The 23840-nt window shown below is 41.1% G+C and overlaps 1 protein-coding gene and 1 long non-coding RNA gene across 6 annotated transcripts in view; one reads left to right on the top strand and one right to left on the bottom strand.

The window, feature by feature from the left end:
• Window positions 1-23840, top strand: part of SPATS2L (spermatogenesis associated serine rich 2 like) — a 160325-nt gene that overhangs the window by 105750 nt on the left and 30735 nt on the right. For 4 of the 5 annotated variants that reach the window (XM_040642255.1, XM_008687323.2, XM_040642269.1 and 1 more), the window contains 3 exons: window positions 2109-2355; window positions 17450-17656; window positions 19024-19159. In XM_040642255.1, the coding sequence (XP_040498189.1) occupies window positions 2109-2355; window positions 17450-17656; window positions 19024-19159 (590 nt within the window). The remainder of the gene's footprint in view (window positions 1-2108; window positions 2356-17449; window positions 17657-19023; window positions 19160-23840) is intronic. The other variant, XM_040642267.1, reaches the window with a different exon arrangement.
• On the bottom strand, window positions 335-22849 carry LOC103659726. The gene is made up of 5 exons (XR_567602.2): window positions 21744-22849; window positions 7961-8099; window positions 7038-7087; window positions 1924-2104; window positions 335-498 (listed from the first exon to the last, which is right to left on the bottom strand). It is a non-coding gene; the product is annotated as an uncharacterized LOC103659726 (long non-coding RNA).

The raw sequence follows: 23840 nt of genomic DNA, 5'->3' as shown, positions 1-23840 counted from the left end.
CGTCTGTGGAGCACGCTAGCTCCCACAAGGTGCACCACCCTTGTTCTCGGCCGGCAACCTGTTTCATGACTTTCACAAAAAGTCTGATTCTCCTTTCAAAGTAACTGCTCCACCCATCCCCATTATTTCCCAGCCAGCCCTTGTGTTTTGGATATCCTACAATATAATAGTTCAGTCTACCCCTCCCTGTGGAAGGAAGATCACAGGCCTGAAAAACGGGTTTTAAGCAAACAAAATGCAGCGTTACTTTCATAAAATCCTGAGGCGACTGAAATTACCCTTCCTTTCTTTCGCCCCCTAGTTTTATAGGAATAGGGAGAATTACCAGATTTTTTTTTTTTACCTTTGTGCGTCACCCTCTTTGACAGTCTCTGCTTAGCTTGACTCGTGGCTTGCCTGACATCTGTGCCAGATGAAGATGATTTGCAAGTGATTGAGAGGCAATATTTACACGTCCATGGAAAAATTTCAGATGTGTGGTTTGGGTATCAAGTTTCTCTGATGTGAAAAAAAGAAGCAGACAACAGCTGCAGACCCAACTCACTACCATCTTAGAGGTTCATTGAGAAAATGGTCTCCCCAGCCGAGCAGACACGGAGCTTGTGTGGGAATCTACGCCACCAGCCCTTCCCTTCACCCTGTGAATGGCTTCTCTCATCTCGAAGAGCACTACTCGGGGGTGTGATTGTGGTTTCAAAGGGAAAGAAAGGGAGTGGGGAGGAGAATTAAGAGAAAACAGTTTCCTTTTATTTTTTTCTTTTCAAATGTGTTGGAGAACAAAGCCAGGCTGATGTTCAGCGGGAACTCGCTGCTGCAGCGGGAGGGACGGGGTCTGGGCTGATGGGCCAGGCGTCTGTGGTGATTGGCCAAGGCCTGCACCATCCTGCATGTTAACTACATGGAGCACCCTGTGGGTACAGAACCAAAGTCCAGGAAAGCGTACAACATCATTGGGCACATCTTCTTAATTTCCTGTGTATTTTTTTTTAAAGATTTTATTTATTTATTCGACAGAGATAGAGACAGCCAGCGAGAGAGGGAACACAAGCAGGGGGAGTGGGAGAGGAAGAAGCAGGCTCATAGCAGAGGAGCCTGATGTGGGGCTCGATCCCATAACGCCGGGATCACGCCCTGAGCCGAAGGCAGACGCTTAACCGCTGTGCCACCCAGGCGCCCCTAATTTCCTGTATATTATTATGTATTGACCACTAGGGCATTTTAGGAGAGGTATAGTAAAACCCTGCCATATTGTAATCATCGGGGTCCAAAAAAATTTTAATGGTCTTAATTGCAGGGTTGTGTTATTTCCAAGTAAATAAAGTGAAGCCTTGTAATACTGTTTGACTAGCAGCTGAGAGGTCCAGGATTCCAGCTGCACAGTCCAAATCCAGGGGGACGCAGATCAGTTTGGCATGACTTTATAGCAGTTGTGTGCTCCAGCTGAAATATTCCTGGGGATGATTATGTGTCCTGTGGCTGCCGTGCACTCCACGCACGGGGGCAGCACTCCCCGGAATCTCCTGGTTGATAGGTGCCTATCTCAGAGACCCAGCCTGGACTTTGGGACCTGCCTTCTACTTCCTCATTTTGCAAGGCCTTGTGGGCTTTTTCATACCGATTCTCCTACTCAAGCTCCTGTCATCCCTCAAAGGATCAGCACCCTAGAGTCCTCCTTGCCTCCGGAGCCCCACACCATCACCTCTTTAAGAAACGTGAGCTCTTCTCCAGTAGCACAATATCTGAATTCAAGTTCTTTCAAAGCAGCTCTCGTAAGATTTTACTATATTACCCTTTATACACATAGGGTAGGGCGTATTTGCTCAAATAATATTTTAGCTTTTAAGCCATTCCCTGCTTTTTTTCCCTTTTAATGGAACATCTTTTGTTCACTGTGTTCATGAGATAAAAGTTTACCCAACTTACTGTGAGAAAAAGGATACTTCCATTCATGTGGGTGGTCAATAAAGATGTAGGTGTTTTCCCCCATTCTGTCAGAAGGGCCAGGAAACAAATAAGATAGCACACTTCATTTTGATCTCTCAGGTTCACCTTCTATCGCAAGGGTCTGAGCCGAATAATATTAACTTCTCATTTGTTTCTCATTCTAGAACAACAAAAGAAAAAGAAGCAAGTCCAAGCAGCATCAAGGCAACAAAGATGCTAAGGACAAGGCAGAGAGGCCTGAAGCGGGGCCCTTGCAGCCACTGCCACCCCAGATACAAAACGGCCACGTGAACGGCTGTGAGAAAGACAACTCGTCCACAGATTCTGCCAGTGAAAAGCCAATCCTTATCCCGCGTGAGAAAAAGATCTCAATACTCGAGGAACCTTCAAAGGCACTCCGTGGGGTCACAGGTCAGTAATTCTTATATAAAGTTGCTAGGAAGACATAAAAGAGAAGGAGGCAGAAGGGAACCCACAGAGGCAGGGGTAGCCACTACTGATACTATTGGAAGAGAAGGGTCTTCCTTCCAACAAGGACTCAAACTTCTTCCCACAGGAACAGGGTTGGGGGGACGTTACAGGGCCGAAGGAGGAAGCTCAGTGTAGCCCTGCACTGAGAGGACAATTTTGTCCAAAGAACGTAGTTCTAGTCTGTATTAGGATAATCAGGGAAACATAAATCCCAGTTAAAAGACATTTTCTTTCAGGATGCCTTTGCTGGGATAAGGAAGGAATAATTGGTGATAACAGCAAATGTTATTAAAGGGTAGATCAAATTATTTTAACTCCTGGTATTTTGTATTATGTGACAGAATGTAATCTTTCAGGGTGTTAGAATCGGGAATGTTAATTATTTGTGCCATAGCTTTATCTTAATTAGTCTACAAAAGGCTACTTTTTAGTTAAATGTATGACCTTGCGTGCATCATTTCATCTCTAGTGTCCCATTTCCTTTCTATAAAATAAGGAAACTATACCAGAATGTACTAGATCAGTGGTCTCAACACTATCTAACCAAATGTTCCACTTTTATAACAAATCCTAAAATAAAAATCAGAGATAGCATAGTCTATCTAGAAACAGAATTCCAGTAAAACAAAAAATAGAAGAAATCTGGAACAACTAAACTAGAAACCCTTATAAAATGGTCAGATATTCACACCCACTTATAATGAAATCACTTTGCACTTAAGAGAAAACAGTGGTCAACAGGACATTGTAAACACTGTTTTTGTTTTTGGGTTTTTTTTCTATATTTGACACGTGAAGCAAGAGCTAAATAAGTATGTTTGTATATAGACCTAGAATCACTCTGAAAGCCGCTACTACAAACACAGGCTGGTGCAGGGGCGCTGGTTATCAAGTCAGATACCATGACCCCACGTGTCTTCTGTGCGATTTTCCAAATGGTACAAAGCTTTTGGTCAGTTCCGAACACCATAAAATGCAGTCTTTTCTTAATTTACCCCATATTAAATCCTGGAAATCATAGGAGAATTGTACAAAAAAATACTTTGTGTTTATATGTAAAGTGTCCAAGAGGACCTGAGAAAGTTAGGGACACAGGGCGATTCTTTGTTGTGCAGGATTCCTGTGATTGTAAGTCACCTAACTATAGGTGTAGGCCCCTCCCCCCCACACAGATTTTTTTAAAATGTCCCATCGGTTTTTCAAAATGCCTCCAAATTCAAAATGCCTGGCAGATCCGCTAGCAAGGACCACACCACCAGGTAATTCCCGCAGACCTTCTTCTAGTTATAAAATCCTGCATTGATTGACTCAGTGATTCCCCGAGCTCCTCATACATGCTAAGCACTGTGCCGTTATGCCACAGTAAGTTCACAGAGGATACGGTACAGTTGAGGCCCTGAGGGAATCGCTTTCTGTTATTCTTGAAGAGAAGGCCGAGTTTACAGTTCGGGGAAGAAAGGTGCTGCATCTGTGAGTGATCCAGGGAGGTTTCGTGGGAGTCATGGTTACTGAAGGACCCATAGCCTTGAGGTGGTAGAGGGGATTTGGAGGGTTAAAAAGAAGTAGAAAGAACTGGACTCCACCCCTCTTGTACCACAGGTGTGCAGTCTGTGAGGCAGTGCTAGCCTCTGATCAGCCAAAAATGAGCAAGAGGGGCCTGCCTGGGAAGAATTCAGTCCGGCAGAGGAGACAAATGCAAACAGAACATCTCATGGTGACATGTACCAAACCAGGGCTCCAGTGAGGAAGCACTAAATAACTCACATGCCGTACAACATGCTAGTAAGTTTTTAGCTTGCTCACCAAGCACTGATTTTCTTCCACAAACACATTACCTACCAACTCGGCTGATAGTGAGTGAGGTAATTCAGATGATCCTTACTGCACAGTGCTTCCTTCAAACCAGACAAACAACAAAAACAGCTTATTTCCATTTAGAATCTAAATTTTTCAGGAATTTTTTAATTCAATTTTTACCATGCCTACAATTTTGAGAATGTTTTGATTTGTAGTAAGGGCAGGAGAAAGAAATTAAATAATTGAGTGGCAGATTCCCAAGCTTGCTTGTTATTGCTTTCACATGAATTACTTTCAGAATCTAATTACTCAAGTTGCCGTTTTGGTATCAGTCATAGACTAAAAGCCTAGTACGTCTATTCATTCATTTACTTATAATTTATACCTTCTTTCTAAAACGGTTTCGGTAACTCTATCAAGTATATGACATTAGGACAAATTCAATATTGAAGCGCCTCACTTCCCAGTGGCTAGCTGCCTTGAAAGTTAAGTACCCACTAGAGGCATTCTCTGTACAAGGAGGCTTTTGTCGACTCTAACATGAAACTTTCAGTGAAGTCTCCTTTATTGCACAAAGAGCCATCCCAGGGTCCTTTTGGTTTTGTTACGTTCAGCACGAAGGCATTGAAGTACATCGTATTATTTGTTAATGTTACTGGTTCGGTACAAATCTATGCCTCACGTCAATTTTCCTATTAAAGAGTAAATGATGATAATGGAAGGTCGTTAGAGATTTTTGCAAAAGGAAGGGAGTCCTCCTGGCTGACCATTAATTTCATCAGCAGCTCATGTGCTATGATCATACATTTAAAAATGAGTTTGTAACTAGTTAGGTTTTCCTTCGCAAAGATAGTGAAAGTGTATCAGGAAGGTGGTATCAAAACAGGGAAATGGCTTTGAAATGCTTGTCTGATCCATCGGCAATCCCGAGGCCTCTAACAGGTATTTCACAGCTGACTGTTAGGTCTTGGACTTTCTGCACCCCATTTTGAGCGGAGCCAAAGAACTGGAAAGGATGACAATGATCCTTTAACCCCATCCCCTCACTGAATTGCTGAGGAAGCCGGACCATACCCCCCCCACCCTGGGTTGAGAAGACAAGAAGAGAACCCACACCCCTGGGGTAACTCTTATTACCTTGCAAAAGCCTGACTCAGATCTGTGCAATTTAATGCACGCATTGGAGAGTTGCTGCTGAAACCATGGGCTCCCTGACTCCTAAAAGATGTATAATTGAAAAATTAGGAAAAAGAAATCATAACAAAGCCATATAATGATATTCTGTACTTGAGTGGGTTCCAAGTATGAGCGTAAAAGAAATCTCCAGTCTGCCTGCAGTGGAGCATTTATCAATCTTTCCAATAATGAAACTGGCTCAAGGAAGCTTGCCCCGGATGCCCAGCTGGGCAGCAGGCTGTGAACATGTGCAACGTGTGTTTTATCTTTTTATAACACCTTGACATTCAAGATCTCTCTTTTTAAAAAAATTTAAACAGAATCATTTTCTGGTAGGGGAAAAGTTAGCTTTAAGATATATGCAGGTGGTTCAGGGGTGTTAGTGTGACTTCCTACATGAAAAATCACCACCAAAAGCATCATCGTTTCAGGCTGTAAATATAGCACTGTCGAGTGGGACAATGCTGCCTGTCAGCCTGTGGCTTAGAAGTTTGGGAGTTTGATTTAAACTTAGTACAAAATTACTTCTTTAAGCCGTGGAGTAGTTTTTTCTGTATTTCAGAATTTTTAATAACAGCTCAAATTAGATCTTTTACATAATCCAATCAAGATCATTCTGCGTCCAAGTACAAAGTCAGACAAGGAGTAGACTAAGATTTATTTTTACCAAAAGTAATGCCGAGGATCATTTTTAATCCTAAGGCCCATCTAAATGTCTAAAGCACATTATGCCTTTAGGGTTCAATTTTCCTAAGTATTCTTCCTGCTCTCCTTTTCCTAAGGCTCTGATTGCTGAAATATTTAGGTGCCTATCACTGTGTAGGCCCAAATAGGAATTCAGATTTCTGTGTTGTCTTCCTCCCACTGGATGCAATTCCCATTGAATAGGAAAGGAGCAGGCAGGACTGTGGCCCACCAATTGGCTCCATTGAGATAAACTTTGGGGCGGGGTTTTCCTTGGCTTCAGCCCGTCTTGCCGCCAGCAGGCTTCCTTTATGTCCCCGCATCTTGTGAAGCATCCTGGGAGGCCAGCTCCTCTGTTACTTGTTACCTGGCTCAAACAGAAGGCCCCATGCTGTGTTCACTGACCTCCACAAGCCAGACTTCACAGTCTGCTCTGTATCATAGAACAGGAGCAGCCCTGTCATTTTGCCTTGACGATACAGAGTCTCTGTTTTGGCCTGGCCCTGGCACAGACCTGCTTTCCCATTCTCAGAGTGAACTGAACCAAATGTGAGAGAAAGGGTCCTACTATTTTAGAATGATGGCTGCTTGTCTCTCATTTGTGCTTCTTGTTAAACACACACGCACACACACACACACACACACACCTCACCAGACTATTTCACAGTATTGTTATGGTGTGAGGTTCCCTATAGGATTTCCAAACAATTTTTTTTTATGCTGCTGTTGATCCTAGCCTCAAGATTATCTCCCCAGCTTCTCTAAGCCCTGTATTGGACCAGAGGATTAGAAAAGATCAACAAGATGAAAGCAGCTGGCCTAGAACTTTAATAGTAAAGCCAAATGTGTATATTCCAGGATTTCAGCAGTGCCAGCTCTCAAATGGAAGCAATATAATATTGTAGCGAAGAACCAGGCTTTAGCATTAGGGGTGTTTGGATTCACGTCTTGGCCTCGTCACTTACTAGGTGTGTGACCTGGACAGGTTAACCACTCTGCGTCTCAGTGTCCTCACCTGCAAAATAGAAAATATAACTCCACTTTACAAGACAGTGGTAAGCAGGAAGTGATTAGCACAGCATCTGGCATGGAGTGAACCCACAAATCATTTATCCACCTAGTGAACGTTTTTAAGCATCCTGACTCGTGCCAGGAATTCTTCTAGAGCAAGTAAACCAGACAAGTTCCTGCCCTCACGGAGTTCGTGTATATTTTTGAAGGTGAGGAGAAGAGAGAACATAATAAACCAGAACACACCAAGCTACCAAGAGAATTCTAGATTATAATAAATGTTGTGAAGACAGTGAGTGGGAGAGAGACCAGGGCAGGGGTCGAGGGCGTGCGCCACAATGTGAGATCAGGCCATAATGTCAGGTGAGTGATTGAAGAGGAGACAGTGGGGCCGAGGCCCAGATGCCCCGAAGCAGATTCTCTCATGCCAGCTTACAGTGGCCTGAGCAGCCCATGTTTTATTTAAACCTTAATTAAGGACTTGAGCTGAAACCTTTGCAGAGTTCTAACCATAGGTTTTTACTATTTTTTTTAAAGATTTTATTTATTTATTTAACAGAGATAGAGACAGCCAGCGAGAGAGGGAACACAAGCAGGGGGAGTGGGAGAGGAAGAAGCAGGCTCATAGCGGAGGAGCCTGATGTGGGGCTCGATCCCATAACGCTGGGATCATGCCCTGAGCTGAAGGCAGACGCTTAACAACTGCGCCACCCAGGCACCCCTATTTTTTTTTTAATTAAAGATACCATACTTTATTAATCTGTACAACTGATATTATGTACTTGTTATAAGTACATACATTTTGCAAGTTTACATTTTAAAGCACATTTATCATGATTATCAGTCCTCCTTAATTATTATTTGAGCGTCTAAATACCTAGGGTTAGCTCCTGTGTCTAGTTGTGTGTTGTTCAGTCTCCACGTCCGCTCCCAGCAGTACTATGTCCCAACTGTTCGGGTAGCCAGGGGAGGCCTACGACTGCATCTGCCGTGACTGGGACCGCTGCTTCCCTTCTCTGCGTAACGAGAAAGCAGAAAGAGACAGACACACGGGATGTAGTGACACAAGGGCACAGGAAATGCACAACCCCTCGAGTATTTTTCTGTCACCTGGGTAGAGTGAAATCCAGAGCTGTCTCCATTCTCCTTCTCATGTGAAAACGACTTTGCTGCAAGCCTATAGCAGAAACACAGAGCTTCTCATCTCTGAAGAGCTGAGTTACCTTCATAACTTCCCACCCGTACCTTGTTATGTGATTTCCGTTACAAACAGACTTAATTAAATGGAATGCACTCCTTGCAAAGAACAAAAGACCTTCCAAAAAAATTTTTTTTTAATTTTTGAACAAAGACTTAAATGACTCTATCAAAATGCAATGAGGATTGAGTCTGTTTTGCAGTGAAATAGTCAGTGAAACAATGAAGGGAACCTGCCCACCTGTGTCATTGACAGCTTAACTCATTGACTTTCTTATCTATTATATTTTTCTTAAAGATTTTATTTATCTGTTTGAGAGAGAGGGAGAAACAGAGAGACAGAGAGAGCATGAGAGGAAGAAGGGCCAGAGGGAGAGGGAGAAGCAGTCTCCCTGTTGAGTAAGGAACCCGATGCGGGACTCGATCCCAAGACCCTGGGATCGTGACCTGAGCCAAAGGCAGACACTTAACCCACTGAGCCACCCCGGCGCCCCTATTATCTATTATCTTTTAATATAAATAAACCTGTAAAGGTATTAATGACATATGAGACCTTGAAAGGTCATGTAAATAAAACTAAAAGGTTTCTTTCCAATCTGAAAGTTACCAGCCTTATGCCCACTGAACTGATCAAGTTTCATAGGACTTGAAATAATAAGGTCCATCTGTCTTTGATAAAGAAGCTATGAAAAGGCAGAACTGACTGACACTGTCTTTGAAATAAACCTGTCTGTTTGGGTCTCTCTTTCAAAGTTACGGGTTGCTCTGACTTGCTGTTCATTCCCCTGTCGAGCAGTGACAGAAGAATGATGGGACATGCAAATCCAGGGGCACCATCACTGTCATGTGAAGAGTTTTCTTGGGGCTTCATCACTAGGCCATTATTCTGTAACATCTGCAAGAATTATCTTTACTCACTGTCTCTATTTCTTCACCTCTGTCTCTCACTTATCAATCTATCCATTATGGCTCACAGTCCCATCATTCCAAAGACATTGCTCCCACTAAGTTTATCAATGGCCTCCATGTATTGCATCTAGCAGGCATTTTTCAATCCTTTATCTTTTTTTTTCTTCCGGCAACATTCAGTTCTGTTGATCACTCTGTCCTTAACTACTCTGTCCCTTCTTTTTGGTGCCTATGACATGACACCCTCCTGATTTCCCCTCCATCTTCATTGCTCCTTTGTTTCCTTTGAGGGTCACTCTTCTCTACTTGCCTATTAACCGGTGAAGCTTGTCAAGGCTTGATTTGTTCCAAGTCCTTTCTCATATAAAACCATAGCATCTTCTTAGATCATTTCAACCATGCCCGAGTTTTAATTATGTGAGCTGGCTCACAAATTCATCTTCCCAGTCCAGACAACTCTCTTGTTTTCCAGGCTCTTACTTGACATTTTCGCTTTAACAGTTCAAAGCACTTCAACAACGTGCTTAGAGCAAACTCATGATCTGCCTCCCAGTCTCAGCTTTCTTTTAGTGTTCCTGATCTTAGTGTACTACTATCTGTTTGATGTGCAAGCTAGAAATCTAGGCATCAGTCTCGATGTCTTCCCCTCTCTCACCTCCCACATCCAGTCCATCAGCAAGTCCTGTCAATTTTCTTTTCCAAATATTCCTAGAATCCATCCAATTCTCACTGTCTCTCTCTACCTGTGCCTTCCCATGAAAGCCATCATCCTCTCTTGCCTGTGTTGCTATAGGGGTCCACTGATTAATCTCCTAGCATTTACATTGTTCCCCTCTAAGTCATTCTGTATCCTGAAATCTTTTCAAAAATACAACTCTGAACTCTTAAGATAAAAACCAAAAGTCTCACGGTGGCTTGCAGGCTCAGCGCGGTCTGGCCCCTGTGTGTGGCTCCAGCCTCACTATCTGGCCTACTCTTTCTTGCTCTCCCTACTCTAGCCATCCTGGTCCCCTCTCGGTCCTTCATGCTGGCTGCGTGTATCAGTCAGGTTCAAGTCTGGAGACAGAAGCCACACAGTTTATTTGAATGGGTGGGACGTAATACAGAGAATTACTAAAACACTAGAAATACCAGGAAGTGGTTAATTACTAAAAAGGATAAACGAGGACTCTAAGGGATGTAGTCACGCAAGAAAGTAGTTACTATCTATAGGAAGGCTGGACAATAAAGAGAGTCGTCCAATCCAAGACTGAGATTCTGATCCTGCCAAAGGTATGTGGCCATCCGAGGAACATGCAGCCTTATGGTGGCAAAACAGCAACAACAACAAAAACGTGCAGAGCATGGACTGGGCTGTTCTGTAGAACTTTACCATTGCCAGAGGGTGGAGGGAGACTGGCACTGCTCAGAGCCCCAGGACGCAGGGAACACGGCAGGGGTGCCGACTGGAGCTCCTCTGCGCAGGCCACTGGCTCCTGTAATGAGTAAGCATAATAAAGAACCAGAACTGGAAGAGAAGAGCATGCCTGCCCTCTTAGCCATGCTCCTGATAAAGCTGACATTCTGCTAGCTGACAAAAGAGAATCGTTTGCAGGGCCAGCTCCAGTACCACAAAGTAAGGCAAAGAAGGGGAGATTTGAGCCGAGACAATAACTTGATAACTGGCACACGGTGCTTCTTCCTGCCTCAAAAGTCATCTCTGCCTGGACTGCACTTTGCTGCCTCCTTACCTGATTAGTTCACGGGATTTCCCGTGACCGGGGGTGATGCTTGGGGAATTACTCTTGCTATCACCAAGTCAGCTATGCCCATGACAGATTTCAGAACACTACACTTTTCTTCCATAACACTTATCACAGTTGTAATTCTACATTTGTTTGTGTGGTGGTTTGATTTATATGTCTTCGTAATACCCAGCAAGTTCTGGAAAGACTGAGAGCACATCTGTCTTTGATCACCATTGTAGTTCTGGTGCCTAAAACAGTAACTGGACATGAGAGGCACTCAGATGAACGAGCCTTTCTCTGTTGAAGTATTAGTGATAGAATATGTAAAGAAGTGTAGGTTAAATTTCGTAAAGTCACTATGTTGCGTTTTAAAGACAATTATGAATGTTGTATTTCTGGTTTTAAAAGAAATTTATACTAATGAAGAAATTTGAAAAATGAAGTAAGGTTTAAGGGGAAAAAATCCTACCTCTGAGAAACAACCACTGTTAAATTTCATTTGAGAATTTCTTAACTCCACAGATATAGAGGACTTTAAAAAACAAATATCATATGGTATTGTATTCTTTTTACTTAACATGACGTTATAACATTACCTCATTTCTTTAAAAACATGATTTAGTGGCCACATTGTGTTCTTATGAATTTGACATACTTCTCTTTGATTATTCCCAAACTATTGTCCATGTGGATTATTTCCATTTGTTTGCTTTTGTAAATAATGCTATAGTGAACATTTCTTATATATAAATCTTTATAAACAACTATAATGATTTCCTTGGCATGTTTTCTTAGAAATGAAATTTTGGGTTTCAAAGAGTATGAATATTTTTGAAATTCTTAATATATTGCTGTCCAGAAAGAGTGTACTAATCTCATTGTTTTTATTTGTAAAACTGATTAGTAGGGCAATGGAACACTTTTAAGGTGTTTCATTTCCATTTGCATTTCTCTTTTTGTGAATATTTAAGAACGCTAAGATTATGATCAAAGAACTATTATTATCAGTTATCATAAAACACTAACATATTGACTTAATTCCTTTTAAGTGAATGTTAACATGCTTTCAGTAATAAAGACATTGGCAATTTTAGGCATAATTTTATAGTAACAAAATTACACTTTGTTTCTTTTTCAGTTTTTTCTAAGTAGAACTACTTTATAATACTGTGTTCATCATCATCAGACAACTGCTTTAGTGTGTATAGGAGACTGTGCTTTACTGTGTATAGTAGGATCTGAATGGGTTAAAATAATTTTTTTAGATCTACTCTTATGTATAACACATTTCCTAAACTTAGATTTGAATTCCAGGTATACTTCCTTCATTCTACTTATAAATACATAAAGCTTTCACTGAAAAGTAAAATCTAACAAGAAAAAAGAGTTTTCAGAAACTTTCAAGTCTGAACACATATATGACTGTACATATATAATGAAAATCTTTGAATCCTAGTCCTGTATTTCTCCCAAGAGGAAGATTTGTTTTCTTTGGTACTGTTAACAAAAAACAACCCCCACAGTTTATGTTTTGCTGTGTAAAATAAATCCACACAAGAAGCAATCAAATGTGACCTATAATGAAGAGAAAGATTAGTCATTAGAAGCAGAACAATATTGCTCATGAATGAAGAAGCAAAATCTTCAACAAAATATTAGCAAGTTGAAGTAAGCAATATATAAAAAAGATAATGCACTATGACCAAGTGTGCTCTTTCCCAAGAATGCAACGTTGGCTTACCATGTAAAAACTGATCCATGTAATTTGGTATATTAATAAAATAAAGAAGAAAAATAATATCATCTCAATAAGTGAGACAAAATAAGATCACTTGGCAAAATAATAAAAATTCCCAGAAAACTAGGAATATAAGAGAATTTCCTAATAAACATATGAAGAATCTGCTCTACAGTTAATATCATATTTAATAATAAATATTGGATACAGTTTCCCTAAGATCAAGAACAATGCAGGGACACCTATTATGCATTGTACTAGGGTTCCTTGCCTTTAATAAGGCAAGGACAGACTGGAAAGAAAGACACTAAACTGCATTTACAGATGTAATTATTGCCTATATAGAAAATTTTAAGAAACCTACAAAAGAAAAAAAAAACTCATTAAGAAATTAGCAAGGTAACTAAGTATAAAGTTTGATATATAAAATATCAGTTGTATTTTTGCATTCTAGCAGCCAACAATTGGGAAAAAAAGTTTTTTAAAATATTATATACAATAGCCTAAGACATCTAAAATACCCAGGAATAAATTTAATTAAAGAGGCACAGGACACTAAGAACTGTTAAACAATGCTGAGACCAATTAAAGAAAAGCTAAATAAATGGCATAATGTATCATGTTCAAAGATCAAAAGATGCAGTATTGTTAAGATACTAAATATCTCCAAATTGACTTATAGATTCAACTCAAGCCCAATCAAAATCCCATCAGATTTTTTGTAGAAATACACTGATTGTTTTTGTAGAAATAAGCTGATTCTTAAATTTATATTGAAACTCAAAGGACCTAAGTTAGCCAAAACAATCTTGAAAAAGAAGAGCAAAGTTGGAGGACATATATTACCTGATATTAAGACTCATTATATAGTTACAGTAAAAAAGACAGTGTGGTGTTAGGGGTGAGGATAGACAACTACATCAGTGGAGTAGAATGTCGTCCAAAAATAGACCACACATATATAGTCAATTGATTTTCAACAATGATGCCAACATAATTCAGTGGGGAAAGGTGAACTCAGATTTACTGCTATGGTCTTAAGTTACTTTTTCATATTTTACATATTAGTTGTTAAGGGCAGGGAGACCATGTCCCATTTATCTCCTATGAATAAGCCAGGGCTAGCACGTACTGGGCACTCTATATCTATCTGTTGAGTTAGATTGAATCAGAAATCAGAATGATAGGAAGGTATATATCACCTATGTTGGGATTGGACAAGTATTTTTAATAAAGGGAAGGCTCGGGTAATAGTTACATTCAAAACATATAAGCTTCTAGAAGCCATTTTTAGGATTAAATTAAAATGTATATAAATTAAAATGCATATAATATTTATTGAAATCTGGGCAGATTGGATGTTTCCAGAGATAACTTTTCTTTCCAAGAAGTAACTACTTGATTCAAGTATTTGATGAATATTGGATAAAGACACAACCAGAGACTCGTATCAAACTAGGCTCCCTATAACTAGAAGGACCCCAGGCATGGAAAGTACCAGAGTAATGCTCATTCATTCATTCATTCAGGATTCATCATGTGCTTACTAGGCAGCAAGCATATGGTGATGAACAAGACATACATCACTCTGTCACCATTTTTCTCATGTAGAAATTGCAGGGGATATTTTAAGGTTTCCCTTAAATTGGTACTCTCTTAGTCTAGAATATAAATTAGTAGTGATGGCAGATTTTAGATAAATAATCTCATGCTCCTTCTGATTCATATTAATGCTACCCAATAGAAATATAATTTGAGCTACATATGTAATTTTAAAATTTCTAGTAGCAAAATAAATAAATACATAAAATAAAATTTCTAGTAGCCACATTAAAAAGTAAAAAGAAATAGGTCAATTACATTGGGTAATATATTTTATCTAACTTAAAATACACAAAATATCATTATTTTGACACATGGTCAATATTTTTTAAATTATCAAAGTAATATTTTTAATTCTTTTTTTTTTTTTTGTACTAAGGCTTCAAATCTCTCAGTGTGTATTTTGTACTTACAGCACATCTCAATTTAGTCAAGCCACATTTCAAGTGTTGTGTAACCATATACATCTAGTGGCCACCTTATTGGACAGAGATAGGAATCAACTCTGAGTCAGCTACAGTCTCTCGAAGTTTATAAGTAGATTCCAGAAAGATAGAGAACTGATGGTACTTCTGGCCATAATGTTAGAGGGAAATAACTATCCAGGAAAGAACCCCCATTATTCTGTTGCTAGAAATATCAGGATTTGTGGTTAAGATGAACCTAATTCTGTTATAGCTGAATAACTTACCACCAGCTTTCATCTGAAAGAGCCCCAGAGTTTTACTATATTTGGAGACAGATCTGTTCAGCCAATGTGCAAATATATCCAAGCCATCTTTGAGAATTTCAGATCTTTCCAGTGTTCAGTGATTTCCGCCAATAAGACAGCTTTTCAGGACCCTAAAAAAAAACCCTGCTATTCATATTTCTCAATGAATTTTTGTTGGATGAATGGTGAAATGAACCAGTAGCTCACATACCAGTTCTCTGAGACACAAACAAAATATTTTCAGCTCTAGGTTAATGAACTCATGCTCATTTGAATGCTTGCCTTCCATTTAAACTTCTTATGCATCCAACAGAATAATGCTTTCCCTTCATTCTAAGATCATTATTTCCATTAAGCTATAATATAAATCCCCTTATTTTCAAGAATAAGACTAATTTACTATGTTGTGCACAATGAGTTGTATTTTAGATTCTCAATTTATAATATTTCATCAAGGCCAAATCTTCACTATGATTTATAAAGGGAGTGAGTTGGAGCCAGCCTGTACTTAATCACTATTTTAACAAAACATTTACATACTCATCAAAAAATTAGTTTTTCATCTTATGCAGTAGAGTTTCTTCAGGTGGGTGGTGCCATCAATCTTCACCCCAACAGAATCACCTGGCAAGTAGAATCCTGGGCCCACTGCTGAATCAGAATCCCTGGAGGTGTTGTCTGGGAATTTACATTTGTAACATGATAACCACTGCCCTGCACTGAAGTTCCACTTTAGTATACCTAAAGATAAAATTGCGCACTACCATTTAAATCTGTTTCACCACTGGAAGAAATGCTGTTTTCAGCACTTAATTTGTTCACTACCTTTGTTGAACATTTTGTCGTGTATTGTAATTTCCCTTTAGAGAGTACTCATCATTCAGCCCATAAAATGTATACTGTGCTTTCTTTTTTTTTTTTTTAAGATTTATTTATTTATTTTAGAGAGAGAGAGTGTGGCAGAGAGGGGCAGAGGGAGAGGGAGAGAGAGAATTCAAGCAGACTCCCCACAGAGCATAAAGCCTGATGCAGGGCTTGATCTCATGACCCTGAGATCATGACCTGAGCCGAAATCAAGAGTCGATTGCTCGACTGACAGCCACCCAGGCGCCCTGTGCTTTCTTGATGTATAAGTTATGAATGGTGGATTCAACCAAAGTCAAATGTACACTTCTCTTAAATGTCTAAAATCAAATTGACTAGGACCCAGATGATAGTCTTTTGCACCTTCCAAGTAGAGTCTCCATAATGTTTGTGGCAAGTGTTAGGAAAGGTTCTTTGTTTTGTTGTGTCTTTTTCCTATGAAGTCATTTTAAGGGTGCTTTAATTCAGAGCCAAACACAAGTGCTAGGGCTTCAAAAATGACACGGTTTTCAGTATTTGACTTCAAGGGAGTCCTAGTCTCCTCAAGGCAGGGGAGAGGGGCAGACACTAAGCCTTGTGTTAAAATAAATGTGGTAAGGTCTTATGAGGTGCCGTGGGAGTAGAGAGAAGTGAGGCAGGGCGTGAAGGGGCTGGGATTCACGGAGGTGACCTTGTGCTCTGTTTGAGTGTGAGCCACAGTCAGCCAGAAGAGTGGAGTCATTCTTACAGGCTCACCCAGGACACAGGGAAGCTCAGAACATGGGTCTCCTGCATCCAGATCTGCACTCTCTCTGCTACACTCGGCTTTCTCCGAGAACCTGGCCTTCAAAAGCACTCTGGCTTCCCTTTTTTTTACACCCAAAGCTCTCTCTAGTTGTGAGTAAGATGTTAAGGGTGATACATTTCCTTTTCCGGCCACTAAGGTACCATTTAATTCACTCCAGCAATAACTAAATAGAAACGTACCTTTAAAAGATGCTGAGAGCAATGTGTTGCTAATTTATTGCCACATCTATTAAAGCTCTGGAGAGAATTTGACTCCCTAGATTTTAAATATAGTAGAGATATTATGTTTCCCGATTTAATCCCTCCATAAATTAAGTGAAATGATTATAGTACCTGTTGTCACTTCATTCTTGCCCTATCTCCAGTCACTCTTCTGCCTTCATTAATTCAGAATAAAATACCACAAGACATTAATGTAGCACTTGGAAATAGGAAGGCTGCATTTTTATAGCCTCAATATGAAATCATACTTAAAGATGCTTACACATTTACTCAATGAGAAAGAAAAAAACCAAAAACCTCTTCATCTCCTAATAACCTTCATTATGAGTGAGGAAACCAAGGCTCAGAGATGTTAAGTGGCTTGCCCAGGGCCACCGTATAAGTAATTATCAGAGCCGAAACGCCCACCCAGGTCTTCCAACTCCCAGTGCAAGGCTCTATTGCTAGGATATCCTCAAATCTTCTAGAGATTCTATTAAAGCAGTTTGCAACAAAGGGCATTATTGCCAACATGTAAACAAAAACAAAAATCTTGGCATTCCCCCTTCACTTTCTCATCAGTGTTTTTAGTTTATCACTTCACAGTCATTATTTGGTGTTTTCTTACAGAAGGCAACAGACCACTGCAACAGAAACTATCCTTAGATGGGAACCCCAAACCTATACATGGAACAACAGAGAGGTCAGATGGCCTACAGTGGTCAGCTGAGCAGCCTTGTAACCCAAGCAAGCCTAAGGCAAAAACATCTCCTGTTAAGTCCAATACCCCTGCAGCTCATCTTGAAATAAAGCCAGATGAGTTGGCAAAGAAAAGAGGTAAAGTGATTTCTTTTGCACAAATGATTCAACACCTTTTGCACACCCAGAGAAGTGCCAGAATGAAAGAATGTTCCAAAGGATGCTGCTAGTGAAGAGAGATGCACACGTAATTGCGTTTCTTTCTGTGACCCACATAGATCGAAAAGTAGATGTGATTCCTCCCATGTTAATCAAAGGTCTCGAACGTGGAAGAGGAATTACATCCCCTTTCTCTGCCCCTCTGTGGTCATTCTTCTCTACATAGGCATGGATAAATTTGCACCACGAATACCTTCTACCCTCATATTGTATGAAGCAAACGTTAATGCGGGAGCCCTTTTCAGTAATATGAATGCCGAACGTTTTCCTGGCACACAAGTTCTTAACTTGGACTGAATGAAGAATCTAGAGGCTGATATGTCTTCTTCAGATATGACCTTCCTCATGTAAATTCAGCTCTGTGTTAGAACTTGCAGACAATGTAACCCTGAAAGAGGGTTTTATGTTTGACACACTATGTTTTTATTATTTTTTGAGCTTTGCTATACTTTACACACAACTGGTATTAAACACGAAAGGGGCTGAATCACTTCCTTTCTGATTCCCAGAGGATGAAATAATATTCTTCTCATTCAGCCTCTGTTGTATCTGATTTCCTTGGCTTTGGTTTGATAGACTTTCTTACTTCTCTTGAGGGAGATTTCTTTCTTCTAAGAAACATGGCCTTGTTGGGATCAGTACAATTTGCCTATTTGCTCTGCCCTATCTGCGTACCATGGTGACGGTTTCAGGAAATCAGGCGAGATTGGCAGCCATGGAGCAGTTCTAAGTGCTGCTGCTCTAATTACAGGCCTGGCTCAGGGCTGATGAGGCTGGAGCCAGCGTACCTGGCACCAATGCTCCCTCCTCTCTCGAGCTCATTTGTACCTCTCCCAATCTCCGTGTCCTTTTCCTCATCCAAAAGCCCTGCTGGCTTTTAACCACACAGGGTGGTGAGAGCCAGCAGCACAAATGGTCTTCAGACATATCAGATTCTAAGAAACTGCAGTTTGTAATAGAACATAACGATCAGAGCCTCTTTCCAAAGCACAAAGGAGGCATGCGTGCCCAAAATGGGCCACCCGCAGAAGCCACTGGTCAAATCACAGCAGTCTCAGGGGCCGCACAAATCACCCACTGTGGATTTCTGAAACTCTGGGTTATAAACACATAAATACCTTCTTGACAGAACTTGTTTGTTTGTTTGTTTTCTCATTGAGAAACAAAAGATAAATCTCTCTCTTTTTATTAGGGGTAGGGGAGTTAGCTGCTTTTGTTGTTGTTTAGCTCAGGTATAAAAAGATAAAGTGTTCAATTTAACATTTTTTTCATGACATTACTTTTAGGCCCAAACATTGAGAAATCAGTGAAGGATTTGCAACGCTGCACTGTGTCTCTAACGAGATATCGTGTCATGATCAAGGAAGAAGTGGATAGTTCAGTGAAGAAGATCAAAGCTGCCTTTGCTGAATTACACAACTGGTGAGTAATTCGACTTAGAAACTATAAACTTACGGCTCTTGAGCTGTTCCTACAGGTAAAAGCATCTGATGGGAAATGTTGTTTATTTAATACATAAACATCACAGAACAACTCCTCAGCAAATTTTTTTAAGTCCTGCAGGCAGAGGCTTCTATCTTGGGGATAAAAAAGAAGGAGAAATGTTTGAATAAGAAGAAACCCAATACACGTAATTCATTGGAGTTTGAAGGTGGCCCCAAAGTGTATGAATGATGTAGAGCACAACTTCAACAGATGGTGTTTTTGACAAATCCCTGGAAGGCTAATATCATGAATGCTACTGAGAAAGAAATATTTTCCAGCCTTATCACTATAAAATGAGAATGACTCCCTTAACAAAACTCAGAAACATCTTAGGCAAGCTTAGTGATAGAATCCCATTCTTGGGTTTCTTGAAGAGTGGAATTAAGAAATGGTACACTGGTGTGGTTTTGGCCCTGCCCAGCCCTGCTCTGCACTGATGTTGATGGGAGACATTTCTTTGAGCCCTTTATATTTGCTCGCATGCACAATTGAAACGAAGTATCTACTGGTAAAGGTTAATATCAGAAAGAGTTCTCCATGTATCAATCAAGACTTTTCCAGTTTTAAGTGACAGAAACCCAAGTCACACTAGTTAATGACAAAGGATAATTTACATGAAAAATGTACATGAAAAATCCAGAAGATTCCTTTAGGCAAATTTGGTTCTAAGCCCAATTTGCGTCCTGAGAATTCAGTTTCTCTGTCCCTGCCTCCCTTTCTCCTTTTCTCTTTCTCTCCTTCTTTTCCTATCTCAGCGTCTCCCACAATCTCCCGGTTCTGCTTATTCTTGGCTTGATTCTTAGGTATGATCTCTTCATGTAGTAGCAAAGATGACCCCCTAGCAGCTCCCAGCTTACATAATCCTTAGTCCCTGTGATCTGACAGAGAGCTTTGTCTCCGACAGTTCCAGCAAAAGTCCAAGGGCTAATTCACACTGGCTGGGCTGGATCGTGTATCTGTCCCTAAAACCGGTCACTGTGGCAAGAGAGACAGTCTTCCCACTAGCCAAGCCAAGGCCCTGTGCCCACCACAGAGTCAGTGGTCAGGTGAGCCCTACCTGAATCCCATGAACTGAGAGTTGAAGAGCTGTGGTTTCCTGAAGGAAAATCAAGGTGCTAAAGAGAAAAAATATAAAGACAAGAAAAGCATATCCACAGTGCCCAGGCTCACATGTGTTCTCTATATCTCATTGGCTCTCCATGATTCTAGAATTTCATCACATGTTCTGCGTAGCTTTCCTTTCCAAGTCCTTTCTTTGACACAGATGTGCTTTTTAGCAGATTATAGAGCTGTGTAAAACCAAGGATTACACTTCACACAATCTAAAAGTCTTGAATTTTAAACCATCTGCTACATATAAGATCCCAATGTGCATAAGATATCAGAGACTTGAAAGAAAACCGTCTCTGTCACTGGTCATTCAGTGAGGAATCATTTCCCCTCCACCCAGTCATGTCATCTCCACCTTAGTGGAACTCTTCTCTATCTGATCAGACGATAAACTAATTGTTCAAAGTAAACTGCAGGAGTATGTTTGAAAGTACAGAGTGAAGATAAAGATGTTATACAAATGAAAGGCGTTACTAGTATTACTGGTTTTTAAATCTTATAGTTCTATGATTTTTTAACTCTATCCTTAAGTTACCCTAATATATATATAAGCACACTCAGCTTCCAGGCCTGTTCTCCAGAGCCAGAGTCAGCAAACTTGATCTATAAAGGGCCAGCTAGTAAATATTTTGAGCTTTACAGTCTGCCGCGTCTCTGTAACTGCCCAGCTCCACTGTTATGGCACGAAAGCAGCCGGAGCAATGCAGAAAGGCAGTGGGCCAGATTCGGCTCATGGGGGTCGTCGGTTCCTAGTCTCTGGAGGCATTAGTTAACTGCTCAGAGAAGACCACTCTGTCTTATTCTTTTGTGTGGCATTTTAGAGTAAACTCTTCCTCTGGGGCCTCTGTATGATACCTTCCCTCCGAGTGACTCACACACTAATTGACAAAGTGTAGCACTGACCTCAAGTTACCTCTCTCCTCCAGCTGCTCGAGTCCTCTTTTTTTTTTTATTTCCTTAGTAAAATGAACACCACATGGGTCACGAGACATCCTGAGATTTATACCAGACTCTCTGAGTGTTTCACTCCTCAAGAGCTGGAAGTGTGGGGCCAGGGAAGTCAGCACCCAGGGAAGTTGTGGATCTTTCCTCTGCTTGTGTGTCACATTTTGTTTTAAACTGATGGGTAGGATCACTTCTGAATGAGCTCTGCCAAGCAGTGCTGCTGTTTACAAGTCACCTCCTAACAAATGGCACTTTTCCTCCAAATGGAAGAAGAACAAATATAGATTAACCATTTTTTATGAGCTGTTGCTACAAAATGTATAAACACCAGCGCTTGTTTTCCGATCTGACCTTTGATAAAAATGATCCCAAAATAATTACATACATGTTAACTTAAAAATAAAACAAAAGGAGTTCTCTCTAATCAACCATTAGCAGGCATTTCTGCCAAAAGGAAAAACGTTACCTCTCTGTTCCACACAAGGCTGCAGCCCAGCCAGCATGGTGATTGATGTACTTGGATAAAGTCTTCCTTTCATTTTCTGAGGGGGAGAAACAGACGAGTTTTAGGGCTCGGGCTGCTCTTAAAAAATAACAGGTCACAGAATTGAAGAAGGCAGCTTACATGTTTTCAGAAATGAAGCTTTCCTATTCGGGGTGCAATCATGGACTCCAGGCATTAGAGAAAATTTTGAATGCAGCGCCATTCATTTAATAGAGTCAGACCGTCAGGCTTACATTGTGAAGCATAGCCAGATGCGGAAGACGTGGGACAGGTCCCCTGCAGATTTCCCAAACGAGCGATGGTCCGGAGACAGACGTGAGCTCACCCAGTGCGCAGGCCACATTGCTCTCCTGGCTCCTGGCTCCCTGCTGCGGACCACCCGGCACCCTCAGCAGAGCCTTCAGCAGGCATCGCGGGTAGCTTAGAAGTGAACAGAAACTCTCGGGTAAACGTTCACTTTGCTACCCAGCTTCCAGAGGTGAATCCTGCCTGATCAAGTTCTCGAAAAGCCTGCCGGGATTCACAACAACGATGATTTGGAGAAGCTGGGAGAAAGCACTTGCTTGCACATGCCCCGTCTCCAGTGAGCACGCATCTGAATGAAACGAACCCAGTGCTTTTCCGACCCAGTCTGGCTGTGAGGAACGCTGTGTTCAGTACAGTTACTGAAGAAAACCATGAAGCAGCTCAAAGTTGGCCTGCAACCAGGACACAGTTACATAAGGCTAAATGACCATTACACAGACCATTCTCATTTTTCCGTAAAGAATTGGGGATTCAAGAAGGCAGCAAAGCTGACACGATGCTCTCACACGGTCTTAACAGAAAATAAATTTTGCAACATGAGTGTCTGTGTGAAAAGTCACATCAGGAACTAACATGAAACAGCTGGTTTCCTTTCTGTATGATTGGCCCCCTACCACAACTGGAAAATATTCATCCTTTGGAACCCTAGCTGCCAGATTTAATTGCTTTGTGTGCAGACCAGTCTAGCTTCTCATCACAAATGTGTGTGTGTGCGTGTCCAAGTTGATGGTGCAGGCTTAAAATGAACAATAAACATTAAATTCAAAAAACATCAAGGAAGGAGAATAATACTTGATAGCTGTGCCATATGTTGGGGGAAAGAGTATTCCAAAAGCGAGCTATAAAAATTGCTAGGTGCTATTGTCAATTTAACATCTAATTAAAAGCACTCCTAAAGAAATGGAAGATGGTAATGAGCCAGAGGGTAGAGCTTGTGCTGGGAATGAGGTAACAGAGTCATAGAGAATGGAAGCTGGGAGGGGACAATATTTTTAGGCTGTTTTGCTTTCATGTAGGGATGGGAAATCAGTCCAAGCATGCGTCCCTATACCTCATGTTTATTTTTTCCTGAAGTGACGCCAGATCTTACTTCAGCAGAATTTGGAGTAGGTCAGGCGTCCCAGGCCCTACCCGCGCCCCCCAACCCCCGCCCTTGCTCTCCTCTTTCTTTCCACCTTGGATTGTCCTCCCTCACAGCAAGGACAGGTGCTCCCCACGGGCCAGGGGCTCCTCCCCACAACACGGCTCACTACAAGAGAAGCTTGTACTGGGTCCCCACATCACTTGCCTTTTTTTCTTAGTAACAACTGACACTCGTTCTTGTGTCACCAACAACCTCATCCTTTTGATGACCGTGATTCCTTCTTCCCAACGTGACATATTTAATTCTTAAGTTAACAGATGTTAACAGAGTGTTGAGACTCTCTACGTCAGCCAAAAGAATAACCCTACAAGTGAGAATTTGAGGCTGCAGAAAAAGCTATTCTGAGATGAAGTATATCTTCTTCTGGCATCCCTCAAATCCCACTCCCAAAGTGGGCCTCTCGTCTGCCATGAGAGCTTCGGTGGTAGCCACGCAAACCACACACAGACCACCAGGGCAGTCCGCAGGGTGGCCCTACACACCCATCAGATAGCAGCCCTGTGACACTTTAACATTGTGTCCTTTTTCTGAGAAGTCCTCCCAAAGGGGAAATTGCCAGTGGGGTCTTTCAGAACAAGTGAGACAGCCCTGCGTCCCACATTCCCACT

The sequence above is a fragment of the Ursus maritimus genome, unplaced genomic scaffold, assembly GCF_017311325.1.
Source record: "Ursus maritimus isolate PB19 unplaced genomic scaffold, ASM1731132v1 scaffold_1, whole genome shotgun sequence".
Taxonomy (NCBI): Eukaryota; Metazoa; Chordata; class Mammalia; order Carnivora; family Ursidae; genus Ursus; species Ursus maritimus.
This window is presented reverse-complemented; position numbering and strand designations above follow the sequence as displayed.